The sequence below is a fragment of the Sceloporus undulatus genome, chromosome 4 (assembly GCF_019175285.1).
Source record: "Sceloporus undulatus isolate JIND9_A2432 ecotype Alabama chromosome 4, SceUnd_v1.1, whole genome shotgun sequence".
Lineage (NCBI taxonomy): Eukaryota > Metazoa > Chordata > Lepidosauria > Squamata > Phrynosomatidae > Sceloporus > Sceloporus undulatus.
In genome coordinates, this window is record NC_056525.1 from 242,326,447 (window position 1) to 242,341,254 (window position 14,808).

Below are 14,808 nucleotides of genomic sequence, written 5' to 3' on the forward strand. Positions count from 1 at the left end.
CATATTTTGCAATTCTCAAGCATTGATGAAGAGATAATATACTAATACAATGAAAATCAATAGATTCTTTCTCTTTGTATTGCCATTTTCTTAATAATATTTTACTTTGTAAAATAGACTCCCCGCCCTCCCCAATTGAATTTAATATAATGTAATGGGTCTATTCTAGTCAGGACTAAGTAAAATATAGGCCTGAGTTTCTGAGTACACGTTATGAAATACATACACATTTTAGAACTACACATTCCCGAATTTATGGGGAAAGTTACAATGTAAAACAAATTTCAAGTAAAATGAAGTGCAACCATACTGCTTCAAGCAAGTCTCAACACATCCAGTTCCAACTTTTCATCAAAAACTCCCTGAGTCAAGATCTGGATTCAAGTCAAATCATTCATAAGATTGGTTCAGCATAGCCAACTGTCTCTGGTAAGCTTTTGTCCAGGATGGTGACTGCCTTACACTAGGTCGGAATATTTATCTATTTAAACCAGTATGCCCTTTTTGGCTAGCAGATACTCTCCAGGCAGAAGACTTTCATAGCATCTGCTAAATCAAGAGTGCACAACCTTATCATATCTGAGGGCAACACAGGTTGAGTCTCCCTTATCTGAAATGCTTAGGACTAGAAGCGTTTGTGATTTCAGATTTATTTATTTATTTAGATTTTTGGAATTTTGGAATAACTTTATTTGCATACACACACACACACACACACTGACATATCTTGGGGATGGGACACACATTTAAAATGTATAGCTAATACTAGTAGCCTGGAGGTTAATATTACATAATGTTTTTTAAAAAATAATTTTGTGCATGAAACAAAGTTTGTGTATCATTTTCTGAAGGTTTTCTGGGCTATGTGGCCATGTTCTGGAAGAATTTGTTCCTGACATTTCACCTCTATCTGTGGCTGGCATCTTCAGAGGGTTGTGGCATGGGAGTGTGTTACCCTGAAAGGTTGGCGGGTTTTATGGTAGGCCCCAGTGTATGGATTGTGAATCCCTGTACTAAATTTGGGATAGAAAGAATATTCATGTTTATTTATTTTCTAGCCAAAACAGAAGCTTCCTAATACTAGGGAAATTCAGTCATGAATAGTAGCATAGAGGTGGAAATCACACAATTTTGACTCACTAATTACACATCCTGAAGTGTTTTGGGAAATTATTCTGTTCAAAAATGTATGCGTTTTTGTGGTACAAAAATTGTGGGTTTTGCTTTAAAAAAAGCAGCAACTACTGTTTCTAAAAAGACATATGGTTTTTCCTTGGTGCCAAACCTATGGTGTTTACACAAAAAGTATGTTTCTGGAAACAGTGCCCTCTGCAATAAAAAAAAGTCTTTTTTGCAATACAACACAATTTTGATGCATACTTTTTGTGCAGGATAATTTCCCAAAATACTTCAGGATGTATGAATGCCAGGAAAAACCTATATGAAAAGAATCATTTTTCAACTGCAGTGGGAAGAAAATTATTCATCTTTAAATGTAAGGATGAAAATAATTAAATATTTGCATCTCTGGCTAGATGATCCTTTCAGTGGAAGTTCCCAGGGGTTGAAACTGGGAACCTCTGTGCACAAATCATTTGTGCTCCTGCTGGGCAGCCCTAGCTAACTGGCTAAATATAGGTGAATGGCCTATGTTTAGCTAATTTCATGCTCTGGATGAATGGACAGCTTTGAAATATGGATTGGCCTGGTGAGCCAGCATGACTTAGGAGAGGAAATTATCTACAAGGCCTTAGAAAATCCTCAAAAGCTATAATCTCAATGCCATGCTTACTGGAACAGTGTTGGGTTGAAACTTCCCACAGGTGTATGCGATCTGGAACAAGCGTATCTGTTATATTTCTTTGAGAGTGGCTGGCTCCACGTAAACCAAACCTGAACTCTTTCTCCAAAGAGCAGAGTTTTACAATAGTCACTTTAGCCCCATGTTTTCTTTTTCTCATTCTGCCTATTTCATTTACAGATAAATGGAGGCACAGGAAATAATTCCAGCTCTCAAAGGATGCCAGTGTTTCCCAAAGACAGATGTCCTCTCTAGTAGTTAACTTAGCCATTGGTTCCTGTGTAGATCAAACAATGGACAAAGGGTTCTTTTGGCCACTGCCCATTAACTTTCACAGTAGACTTGCTCCTGCTCATTCATTAGCTCCTCAGAGAAACATATGATGTGAATATTAAGAACTCTGTTGCTCTTTATGGAAAGGGAGAGGGTTTGAGAACCCTTTGTTCACATTGGGAAGTTAATGGCTGAAATCTACTCTCTGCGGCCGTTTGCACTAAGGAAGAAGATGTTAGAAGACGCCATTGCATGTGCTTTGATTTTTGCAAGAGAAAAGCAGTAGGTGGAGCCACTGTGTTCACTGATGCCTTCTGATCTTTACTCAGTTCAAAATATGACCACATGACCACCATTGCCAAATAGTGGTCCTCATGACTTCAAAGCTTCTCAAGTCATAATTCCCTGCTTCTTCCTTAAAATTAGGAATATACCATCACTCATTAGTTCCATGCTGACACCTAGAAAGTACAGAAGGTATTTTATTACTGCTGCCAAGCTGGGGTTTTCATATGCTGCATATGAATGTTCTCTTTGAAACTATCAAAGAGTTCAGCAAACTCACCATTTTCTATCCCTAACTATAACTCTTCCTCCCTTCATTTTCTGATTCACCATAAAAGAAAATAACCTGAGTATTATGTTTGCTTCTTACTGTTTAGCCACACAAACTGTGCACACACACAGGTCTAGAAAACAAAATAATACTTCTATTAAACAAATCAGTGTTAAATCAACTAAGGCAACTCATAGCTAGATGGATTTTTCTTTCATAATGGAGATGAGAGAATGATGCTGGATCCAGTCAGAGGCAGATTTGTAATCTTATCCTCAGGACGCCTAGACCAATTTGTAAAGGTGATTGAACCAACAGAAAAAGACAAAGTAATTTAACATGTAGATGTTTACATCTTCCAAAAAGCACCAATATTTGGCCCTTTAAATGCCTAACAGACAAAGCACTTGATTCTTTCCCAAAATAAGTAGGGTATGGGTATGTGTGTCTGTGTCCCACCTTGCCACTGGCATCCTCCATTAATCCCAAACAATATAACACTTTCTTGGCCCAGAAATCTCATGCCATTGTACACAAGGCCTCCTTTGTTTCCCTGAGGCTTTTGATACTATTTGAAATAACTTAGTCCTGCCACAAGAAAAAATTTCTCCAAGAAGAGTTCAGAATCCAACACTGCTATATGCGCAGCCCGCCCGATCAGCGTGTTGGCTGTGTTTGGCAAGGCATGGAACACGTCATGGCGGATCAAAGTGCAGTCTTTGGCCCCAATGACTGGCTGGAGGAGGTTGTTGATCATCTCGGCATACACTGGACCTTAAAAAGTTGAAGGAATACTGTTGCATTATATATGTTTAGTTATCCAGCACCCTCAATACAAACAAACAAACAAGTTTCATTTATATACCATTTCATACCGCCTAAGCAGTGTCTAAGTGGTTTACAACTGTAAGCTAATTTGCCCGCAACAATCTGGGTACTCATTCTAGCCACCTCGGAAGGATGCAAGCCTGAGCCGAGCTTGAGCCCTTTTGCTGGTCTTAAACTTGCAACCTTGTGGTTTTGAGTGAGAGGCTGCAGTACAGGCATTTAACAACTGTGCCACCAGGGCTCTTCAATACACATGACATTTTACAAAACTAAGTATCATCAACATGATAACTATCACTGTCTCTACTATTTGCTGTAATTATGTAACAGTAATAGCAGTATATAGTCTGGATTCTCTTGGTAGTGCTAACTAGAGGAGACCCCACTCAATTAATTATTGAATGGTGAGGCCACACTAATATAAATCAATTGGTTTAGTCTTCTTGGAAGGGAGATTGCCAACAAATGCCATGTGCTCTAGACTACATTCAAAGGAAGGCAAAGGCAAGCAAGCTCTGAGTGTGCCTTGTCTAAGGAAACCTTATGAAATTCATGGTGGTGCCTTATGTAAATAAGTGTTTTGGAGGCACATACATTACAGCACAATTAAAAAAAACACTTCATATGAAAGACAAACTTTTAAAGTGCCCAAAATCTTCTCTTGATTGGATCAAAATCATAAAAAGAACTGAGATCTTAGACACTTTTAACATTAGAATAAATATAAACAGTGTAGTTATGCAGAAAAAATATACCTGTATGTCTGTCTTTCAGTGCAGATTTACACATTTCTATTCTTGCAGAATGAAATGGTACATAACGATCTTGAGGGGAGGCCACCAGAACAACGTTTTTGAAATACTGGAGACCTGGGAAGGGGGAATACAGGGAATGTTACAGTTAGCAACCTTTGGATACCTGTCCTCATTAACTGCTAGTTTGCATTGTTTAGAGATCTCCTATTTGCTTTCCTATACCCACCATCTTACTGCATCACCCTTATCTACATCCTCTGTTTCTGGCCTCTCTCCTCTATAAAAACATGTATTTTATTATGCACAAATTTTTCTAAGCAAAGCTATTTTTATATGTTTTTCAAAGTAGACTGAATTTCTTTCTCTTCTTTATTAAACCTTGTAGGGTGTGTGGGTAGATGTGAGACTGGTTGTTGTTCTGTTTCTGTCTCATCAATGTGGTAGCTCTGCTTGGGAGATCCAGTACTATATCCCACATTTCCCAACAGGACATATATTAGGTGGGTGGGCAAAGTATGTGTATGTATGTGGGCCACCATGGGGGAATGGGCCATTTTATATTGATGGCCTACAGTGGGCATAAAACATGAAGAAAATACCCCCATATCCCTAGAGGGCAATTTGGAGCATTTGAAGTGAAAAAAGTTTGATTTTCATGGGGAGGATACAGCCCTCCAAAGTTTCTGACAGGGGCACTGAGGCACTTAACCTCTGACAGTTACCACTCCTGCATTCATCAGGCTTCTTCAAGAAGAGAGAAGGAACCCTCTATTACTGTGGCAATAGATGTATACTATTTCTGTTTCATAAATGAAGTTAAATGTGCAGTATGTCAGAAAAAAAAACAAGCAAATATCCAATGTTTTAGCACAATAATTAGACAGCCAGAATTCTCATTCACCATACTCTAATGGTGAACAGGGATTTAAACCTTTCCATATTTCATTCACACATGAAAGAGCTAATAACATCAAAATTTTCTCCCTTTTTGATATTATTAAGAGAGTTTTTGCACATTTTGATTACTTTTTCACACTTTTGAACTTTTGAAAAAAAAAGTGTTACAAAACTGCCTTGGTTTTGTGGCATTTATATATATATAGTGTGGTGTAGTGTTGAGCACTGGACAACACTAAACCATTGGATTCTGAAGGTTAGGGTTTGAATCCCTGCTCAGCCATGGATCAGGCTAAACTAGACCTAATCCACCTGCCCACATGCCCAAGGTCCCTCTGGGGTTTCTAGGAAACACCATGAGTTTCCCCAAATTTAGTTTGTAGAAAAGTTGCATTAACACCAGAAAAACATGAATCTTCCCTAGAAGTAGCTGTATGTCTTCAGGACTGCCAGCACTGGCTTCAGGGTGAATGTGACACTTTTCACCAGTGTGCATACAAAGTGGCAAGTCCCCCAATGATGTCCATTGTTAATGCTATTAATTTCAATGTTTTCTATTTGAATACAATCTCACCTACCTGTTTTTTGGCTGAGCTGATAGAGGAAACATTTCCGCAGATCTGTATTGTCTCTGAAGGTTAGCTGCAACAGTGACCCAGATTTTTTGAGCTTCTGCATCAGCCACAGCCCTGGAATGATAATTGATATATGTTGGTTTCTAAAGACAAATATATGACAAAACTCCAAGAAGCTGATAAGAAGAAATCAATGTTGCATTTCTTTTGAAACCAGTTTTAATCACGTCGGTATTCTCAGACAGAGATACTAATCAGTTAATCCACCAGTTTTATTGCATGTAGCTTTTCTTAAAGGGGGGGGCACATAATCAGATAGTTTTTATTGATCACATGCAGAGGTTAAAGTAGCATCTTTTAAAACTCTTGTTGTAATTTATTCAGTTGCCACTGCAACAAGAGAAAACCCAATTTGTTTATATAAGGAACATTTATATAAAAAGGATTGTGAAAAACACTCACTCCTCTCTCAGTTCCTTCCTGAGCAACTCAGAAATTTTTGCCAGGAGCTCTTACCTGTACTAACTAAAGTACTGTTGTTGTACAGTGTTCCTAAGTGAGGCCCAGAAAGAGACAAGAAAGTGTGTAGCTTGTTGAGGTAATACCGAAACCTGGGCCGGGTTAATACCGATCGGATGATGACGTTACCAAGGGAATGACCGATAAAGCTGCAGAAATAGAAAATTATGTTATCACAGTTATATCTGTTCAATATATAATTTCTGCTCAGTACATTAACTGTACTATTTAGCAAAGATTTTGTATCCTAATTCAGTCCCCCAACCTATTTATTCCCATATTGTTTTTTTAAAAAATATTTTTACTGTGTCATTCAAAGTGGCTAAAATACCATAAAAAAGCACCAGATGTTGTCTGATCTTAGAAGCTAAGCAGAGTTTGTCCTAGTAAGTACTTGGATGGGCCACCAACAACAAAAAGCAGGCTACATTTCAGAGGAAGGAACTGACAAAATCACCTTTGAGGATTTCTTGCCTATGAAAACCATCTGAAATCCACGGGGTTGCCATAGCTTGACAAGGGGCGTGAATATTTGTTATTATTGCTACCGTTTTTAAGAATGTTTTAATTGTAAGTGGTTTAATTGTATTTTAAAGGGGGTGAGATTGGGAGGTTATGTTATGGAATGTATATTTTAATGTTGTAAATGTTGCCATTAGATTCAAGAACAATAAGCATGATGCTGTATCAAAAAGTGCCCATCCAAAATGTATCTATCTGGATCGGAGGCTTTAATAATGAATTATTCATTTTTACAATATGAAAAAAAGAGATACTTCTTTTTACCTTATTCGTGATATCGACAAGTTGTACAACTGAATGTGCTGAATAATCTCATCCAGCAAACGGTCGGTCATTGTATCAAAGTCTGCAAATGTATCTGTCTGTGAAGGAGAGGATGGTGTCAGTCTACCACCTTTTCTTGTGCATGCTGTACCTACCATTTCTGATGATGAAAGCACAGCTACATTTGCTACCAGTTGTGGTACTGCACAGCCAGGTGACTGTTAATGTTGACTATAATAAAGCTACCAGCAAATTGGATTGTGATAACAATGTTCCATAAACCTGTTTGGCAGCTAATTAATGCTCAGAGGGGGTCCACCAATGTACTTGTTTAATTCATAGGTTTAGCTGGCTACTCTTGTGAGTTAGAAATAGGCCTGTTACAGACTGCCAAAATAAAGCTGCTTCGGGTCTCTTTGGAGGTATGCTTTTTAAATGACGCATACATCCTAAGAATCCGGAAGCTGCACCAAAGCTGCACTCCGGTGCTTAGGAATGGAGTGTGGCTTTGGCGTGACCTCCAGACTCTTAGGACCCATGCATCATTTAAATAGCATACCTCCAAAGAGACACGAAGAAGCTTTATTTTGGCAGTCTGTAACAGGCCATAGAAAGTTAAAAAAATATGGAAGAATCAAATACACCAGGGATCAGGATGACAAATGTTTCCCCTTCTTGTCAGAAACTGTGCTGTTTTATAATCCAGTAGCCTGTGCATCAGATTCAATACTAATGAGATGGCAGGGAAATAATCATCAAATGCTGGGGCAGAGATGCAAGGGAAACATATCCAATAATTAATGTTTTTGTTTTTTTTTTTTTTTGTGTGGCTGAGAAAAATAATCTCACTAATTGCATTTCTTTTGAAAAGGAAAAAGAGAGACAGAACACAAACATATTCAATTTTCAGTCTCCCATCTACTAAACATGCTAGTCAATGCAATATAGATGCCTGCCTGTTTGCATTGTTAATTACTTATTTTTTTCCTGAAATTTAGTATCTACAATATTACATGTCATTTACAAATGAAAGAACCAGCTTGAATTTGTAAGCTGCTCTGAAAGCGTTGGTGGCAGAAGAGTGGGGTATAAATACTCAAAATGAATGAATGAATGAGGGGGGGACCACATAAAGCCTTTATGATCTGATGCATCATCATCATCATCATCATCATCATCATCATCATCATCATCATCTGTATCCTGTTTTTCTCCAAAATTGGGACACAAAGCTTACAAATAAAAAGAGCAATTAAAACCTACGAAAGTGGGCATTAAAACAGAACTAATCTACTACAATATCAAATCACATTGCACATTAAAAGAATAAAATACAATTAAAAAGATAAAAGCACTTAAAACAGTCCATATTATAACAGTTAAGAATAATAAAAAGCAATAAAACTATCAAAATAAAACTATATATAGACCCTTAAAACAGACTAAAAATCTTTTAAAAAAATAACCCATCTACCTGGTTCCTTTCTGACATCAGGAAATCAAGCTTTCCTCCAGGAAGACCCAGCTCAATGAAAGTTTTTACCAACCGGAGGTCTGCACTGTTACCTTGGAAAACAACACAACACTCTTCTAAGATATTGATTGCATTCTGAAGGCCATCATCTACCAATCATCCCTCCTTTGGACAGACCCATACTTGTTGTTCTCACTGAAAGGAAAGTTTTTGTACAATTCCTTCCACAGTCAACACCATTAGACTTTTCTTCTGGTATCTATCATTTCATATATGTTGTTGTTGTTGTTGTTGTTGTTGTTGTTGTTGTTGTTATTATTATTATTATTATTAACCTTTATTTATATAGCGCTGTAAATTTACACATTTACATATGTGTGACAGAAAATACTGCAACTGCAAAAGGAATATTCCAGGCTCATCAACATCAAATGAGAACCCTCCCCAAATGTCCTGTTTCTACAGCCTCACATCCGTCAGAGCCTTCTGCCAAATCCACATCTTGACCCAGATTACATGTTTCTAAGTAGTCAACATGAAATTCTGGAAGTTTATAGGGATCCCTACAAAGGTTTCAAGTAGTGATGTTTATCTACTACTGGATATTTATAATTATATCCCACTTTTCAACAAAAAGTCTCCCAGGGCGACAAACAAACTGTTCATTTAACAGTTCCCTGCCCTCAGATAAATGAGACATTGCACCCAAGGGAAAGGGAATGGCAGTAAGGGTTGGGATTGTGTCTAACAGGTGTTGTCTACTCTTCTTCCCCTCAGTGATCAGAGCAATCACAGTTGGAATGGAAGCAAGACCTTTCATCAACTGTTGGGGCCTAGCCTAGGCACACTGCAACCATGATACCACAAGAAGCATGGCTCTAAATCTGCTGGTTATCACACATTCAGATACCCAATTATTTTCATATCTGTCTTGGTCCTTACCATCCAGCCCATGAACACAGACCACCAGGTGAATCCCATCTTCCAAATTTTCTTCCTCTTCCTCTGGTGGAAAATATGGGACATCAGAAGCTAGTACAGATAAATCACTGTACAGATATCCTTCAGTCTTCAGTTCCTTTTTAAATTTTTCTTTGGCCTGATAAAAACTGGAGAATACACTAATAAATCAAAGGTTGAACTGGGTGTTTGGCAAGAGACTTATATTATCACCAAATACAGGGGAAGGGGATTTCTGCAAGTATAGCAATTATATCAGCTGTAGGAGAAACATCTAAAATTCAGATATTCTTATCGTGGCACAATGAATGCTAGTTTTGCAAATTTCTCCATCTTTATTTATTATGTATTGATTCCCATCTTCTGAATTCCAACTAAAAAGGTTATTATCATGCAGAAAGACAGCATATAATTATTAAAACAAACAAACAAATACCTTTTTACCTTAGCATTCTTTCATTGATCTCTTCATCCACATCACTGGACTCACAAGAAATGACTCCAAAGGAACCCATTGGTTGATGTGTAATAGGAGAGGTAACCTGTTTGGAGGAGAAGCCTGCTGTTGGTGGGCTCTCTTTGAGAACAGAAGAAAACGGAAGACAGGTGGCTGTGCAAGAAACAGATAAATTGACTCCTTCAATGGCCTTTTTGCTCTCAAGCACCAGTGTCTCTGGTACCACCGAATGGAATCCTGTACTGTTTGATGACACAGTGTTGAGCTCTTTATTTTCCAATTCAGCACAAGAGGTTCCACACTCAGATCTGTTATCCAGTTCAATTTCTTGTAAATTGTGGATTTCTGCACTACATGCTGCTGTCTTGGCATTGACAAATGGGCTACCACAGGACCTCTGTGTGGGGATAGAACCTGATACCACCACTGTTGAAACAGGCATGGTATGGGTAAGGTCTGACGCATGGGTCTCACAGTCTGAGAATGCCTCAACATCTGTGGAATACAACCTGCAGCCTTTGTGCACATTTGCTTCATTAGTGTATTCATTGAGATGAGTTGTATTTGTGCCTAAGTAGACATTTGCCCTTCCCAAGTTGTCTTCCACTTTTCTGTTTGGCAACTGGTGTTCCACTGTGCCATTTGGATCATGATTCTGCTTTAGGGAAAGAATTTCTGCTGCTGTTTCCAAACTACAGTCCATCTCTGAAGCATCTTCAAATGCTTCTGGGAATTGACAACTGTCACTATTTTGTTCAGATTTGAAATGCTCCATTGTAGCAAGGGGTAGTGGTGGTCCTTCATTTTCTCCACCATTCTGACAAGTGGATATACTTTCTGTTATGGTCATGCTGGCACACCCTGTTTCCACATAGGACCCCTCAACAATGTCTGAGATTATTTTAGTATATTTGGATAGATCCATGTCTTCTACAGTCTCCTCAGGGCTACTGATCTGAGGAGCAGAGATAGATTTTGTCAGTTTGTTGGGTTCCACCTCCTGCTCTTCCTCCTCATATGGCAAGGAGCTAATTGATGTGAGTGAGGCTTGTATGCCACTTGGCAAACTTGTATTGCTTTCAGTGTGTCTGCCCTCCAGAGAGTTCCGATGAATTGTGTGCCTTCTGACAAGCTGGTGAAGAATCTCCCGGTCACTGGGCAATTCCAGGGCCTTGCTCCTTGCATCAGACCAAGCCACAGAACTTGGCTCACTTTCGATTCCTGAGTCTGAAATTAGGGATGAAGATCTCTTGATGACCCCTGACCTGGAGCTAAATTCTTCACAATCCTGCACTCTCTCCTTCTTCTGAAAAGATTTGACCCCTTCAACATCTTCTGTTTGGTTCTGCAAGCCAAAATGATCATTTACATCAAAGCCTCCCAAAACAGGCAATACTGAATCATCACCCTGATCAAATTGTTTCTCATGGCCATTTTGTTCATCTGATGTTAGTTTGTCTGAGATGACAATAGACCCACAATTATTTATTTTAGCTTCTTGGCTCAATACAGTTTTGTCTCTAAGTTTGTGGTGTTCATGTGTGCCACTGTCATACATAGAAGCCATGACTAGCATTGGTCCTCTTTGGTGGGCACTATTATACAAAGAGTCCATGTTCAAATATTCCACCTCTGTTGTGCGTCTATTGTTGTTTTCTGATAATTCCATTGGTATGTTAAAGTCTTCTGAAAAATCTTTTAGGAAATCTGATTGCAAATCACTGCTTGCTTGTTTGGCTTCAATTTTATGTGACTGGACATCTCCATTCATTACATGTACCTGAGTCACAGAATGATCTTTGAAACTCTTGACTATAGAGCAACCTTCTTCTGGATAGTTGCAGGTGTACATTGATTTTCCATTTATCCTATCTGTATGGATGATGAATGGAGCATCATTTCTGAAATCTCCCTTTGCTAAAGCAATGCCATTGTTTGAAGAAGGCTCTCCATTTTTATCTAAGTCCACTTGCAAACTATCCACAGCAGAAGCCACAAAGTTTGACAAAATGTCTAAGTCCTGAACTGAAAAAGAAAGAAAAATAAGCATAAACCCCCCACAGTAAAGTGATGTAGGTCCAAAACATGCTGCAGAAATAATCCAGTCTGAGACTGCTTTAAATGTCCTAGCTCAATGCTAGGGAATGATGGAAACTGTAGTTTTGTGAGATACTTAGCCTTCTCTGTCAGAGAGCTCTGGTGCCTCATAAACTACAATGCCCAGGATTCCCTAGTACTGAGCCAGGACAGTTAAAGCAGTCTCAAACTGGATTATTTCTGCAGTGTGTTTTGAACCTTACAGAATATATTTGTATCAGTAAAATCAAAAGCCTGATCCTAAACTCAGATGTTAGTTTATAAAAAATTCCCGAATCATTCCAAGAAATATTTCTAGATCTTGCTGGTCTCATCAGCAAATAAATATCCCTGAATGCTTTTGCCTGGTGAGAAATTACATTTTGGTTCAGTAGTCAACTGGTGACAGCGTATGGATATTCAGAATAACTCTCAGCTCAGAAATTGAAGGTGCTTCTCAAAAGTTCTATATGTGATAACCAAATCATAAGATGTTTTGGCTTAAAAGAAACCCCCAATCTAGTTGAGATTTTGCTTTTGGTGCCAACTCTGCATGTTCAGATCTGGTTTGGACTCTGGAAAGAAAGTAGGGAAAAGTCTCCTTAGTTCACCACTCCTCAATGGCTATATAAAGACTTGGAGTGGATTCACCACCCCACTGACATGATGTCACCAGCTGCAACAGGTCCAGAAACTTACATGCTTCCTCAGATACACACACGTGTGGCACTAAGGGAAACCTTCAGATATAGTACAGTCTTCCCCCTATATCTATGGGATCTGTAGCTGCAGTTTCATTTACCCGTGCCAAGGGAAACAAAGGGTCTTTTTAGGAAACTGGAGGCCCTCCAGCATAAGTCTATGGTCAACTTCGCCCAACAATTGACCATAAGGTCATGCCAGAAAAATCTGCTTATACAGACCAGCTCTCTAGGCATCTGGAGATCCTGCAGAGCAACTATAAATGGTCAACCTCTGCTGTCTGCTGTTAACCACAGTTTCCTCTTATCCATGGTAACTATGAGAATGGATCCCCTGTAGATATAGTGGCCAGACTGTATTTCATTCTCATATGTGAGAACAAAAAATTCAAAAGTTGTCTTCCCACTGAGTGAAATTGTAATAGTTTTTGCACAAGGTGCGTGTGTGCTTTTTCACATTTTGTAACTTTATGTAAAAAAAAGAAACTGAATATTTTTTGTGTACAAATCAAATTGTATTTTCCATGATGACCAAGATCTTGCACTGTGCTTGCTTAGTGTAAAGCTACACTCACATAGTTAAGTGAATACTGCACTAAACCATCCTTGTGTTGAATACTGACACTGTGTAATCTGTGAATCTGTTTGCTTATTGTCCCAATATGTGACAGAGGATACATAATGGCTGTTTCTTAGTCCTTGTAAAGCAAGTGCTCCACCCTGAAGGCATTGGCAAAGAGTCATGCATTATCCATGAATATGAACCTTCATGTGTATTGGTTGTACTTGGGGCACTTGTCTCATGCAACTGTGAACTATATACAGTATTATGTCATGGCCAAAAATGTGCAACTATATACAAGAAAATTTGTCTTTGTAAAAAACCAACAGGATGTCAACCAGTGCCCTGACCCAGAGATAAAAAATCTCCGCATATTAGACAAATTTTTGATGATCTCTCTAAATCTCTAAATCATGGAGCATAAGTAAAACTACTCAACATGCTTTCCATATTTAGAGTGCATTGAACTAAAAGTGTGACACCACATATGTGCAAATGACTGTAAATACATGCCTATAAGTATGCCCAATGGTTAGCGTGTCGGCAGTATCGCTAAGTCAAACCAAGTGGGTACATATCAGAAATGTGTTTGCTCTCTGTACAATTTTCTATGGAGAACAGTTTTCTGCAGATAAAATACCATTTTGCACATAGAATAAGTTTTGCACATAGAATACGTCCTAAACTGCAAAGATTCTCACTCCTCATTAGGCTTTTAAAAAACAAACAAATAAAAAACATTTTTAAAAATATTGTTGAAGATTGTTCTCCTCTCCAAGTTGAAGATTCTACAGACCTAGTGATACATATTACCCACCTTTGTAGGGGACATCTACATATCGGTCTTCAAAGATAATGGGTAATGTGCTCCAGTCTCCATCTATGTCGAGGCACTCTACAGGCAAAGGTGGCATGCTGGTGAGGTACTCAGAGTTTCGGACTTCTGATGAAACCTGGCTGTGACTCTGGATACTATTTGCAAGGAGATAAGGGGAAATCATATGTTAACTTTTGGAGAATGTGACATTTTCCAGAATTAATGTAATGTCTACATCCCCCTTAGTTGACTAGTATTCAAGAAGATTGAAGTGCACTGGGTTTCTAAGGTTAAGTGAGAATTCAAACCCTGGTCTTCTGGAGTCCTAGGCTGCTGCGACACTGCAGAAATACAAATCCCAGAATTCCATAGCACTGAGTCATGGCAATTAAAACTGTGTCAAACTGCTTTATTTCTGCAGTGTGTCAGCAGTCCTAGTCCAACACTCAAACCACTACACCGTACTGGTCTTCTACCAATAAGATTCAGATCCTCAAATGCTTAATCTGTCAATGACTCTGACACAAATACAAGTAAATGTTAGAAAAGAGATTGCATGTTGTCATAGACAAGATACAAATAATTCCCCTAACCTTTGCTGTACTGCAAATGACCACTACATTAGAAAAAAATATGCATTTGGCAAAATTTAATTTTTATAAGGAAAAAAATTCTGACACACAAAATTAGTTATTAAGATACAGTCCATCCTTGGTATAATAATAATAATAATAATAATAATAATAATAATAATAATAATAATAATAATAA

At 38.3% G+C, this 14,808-nt stretch overlaps 1 protein-coding gene across 3 annotated transcripts in view; it reads right to left on the reverse strand.

Annotated features, from left to right (window-relative positions):
- Positions 1–2,519: 2,519 nt before the first annotated feature.
- The window catches only part of FAM135B (family with sequence similarity 135 member B), a 177,239-nt gene continuing 164,950 nt past the window's right edge, over positions 2,520–14,808 (reverse strand). For all 3 annotated transcript variants that reach the window (XM_042465810.1, XM_042465811.1, XM_042465812.1), the window contains 9 exons: positions 14,038–14,192; positions 9,869–11,906; positions 9,407–9,573; positions 8,465–8,556; positions 6,991–7,088; positions 6,202–6,353; positions 5,689–5,799; positions 4,214–4,327; positions 2,520–3,404 (listed from right to left, as the gene is read on the reverse strand). In XM_042465810.1, coding sequence (XP_042321744.1) covers positions 3,199–3,404; positions 4,214–4,327; positions 5,689–5,799; positions 6,202–6,353; positions 6,991–7,088; positions 8,465–8,556; positions 9,407–9,573; positions 9,869–11,906; positions 14,038–14,192 — 3,133 coding nt within the window. In that variant the 3' untranslated portion in view covers positions 2,520–3,198. The remainder of the gene's footprint in view (positions 3,405–4,213; positions 4,328–5,688; positions 5,800–6,201; positions 6,354–6,990; positions 7,089–8,464; positions 8,557–9,406; positions 9,574–9,868; positions 11,907–14,037; positions 14,193–14,808) is intronic.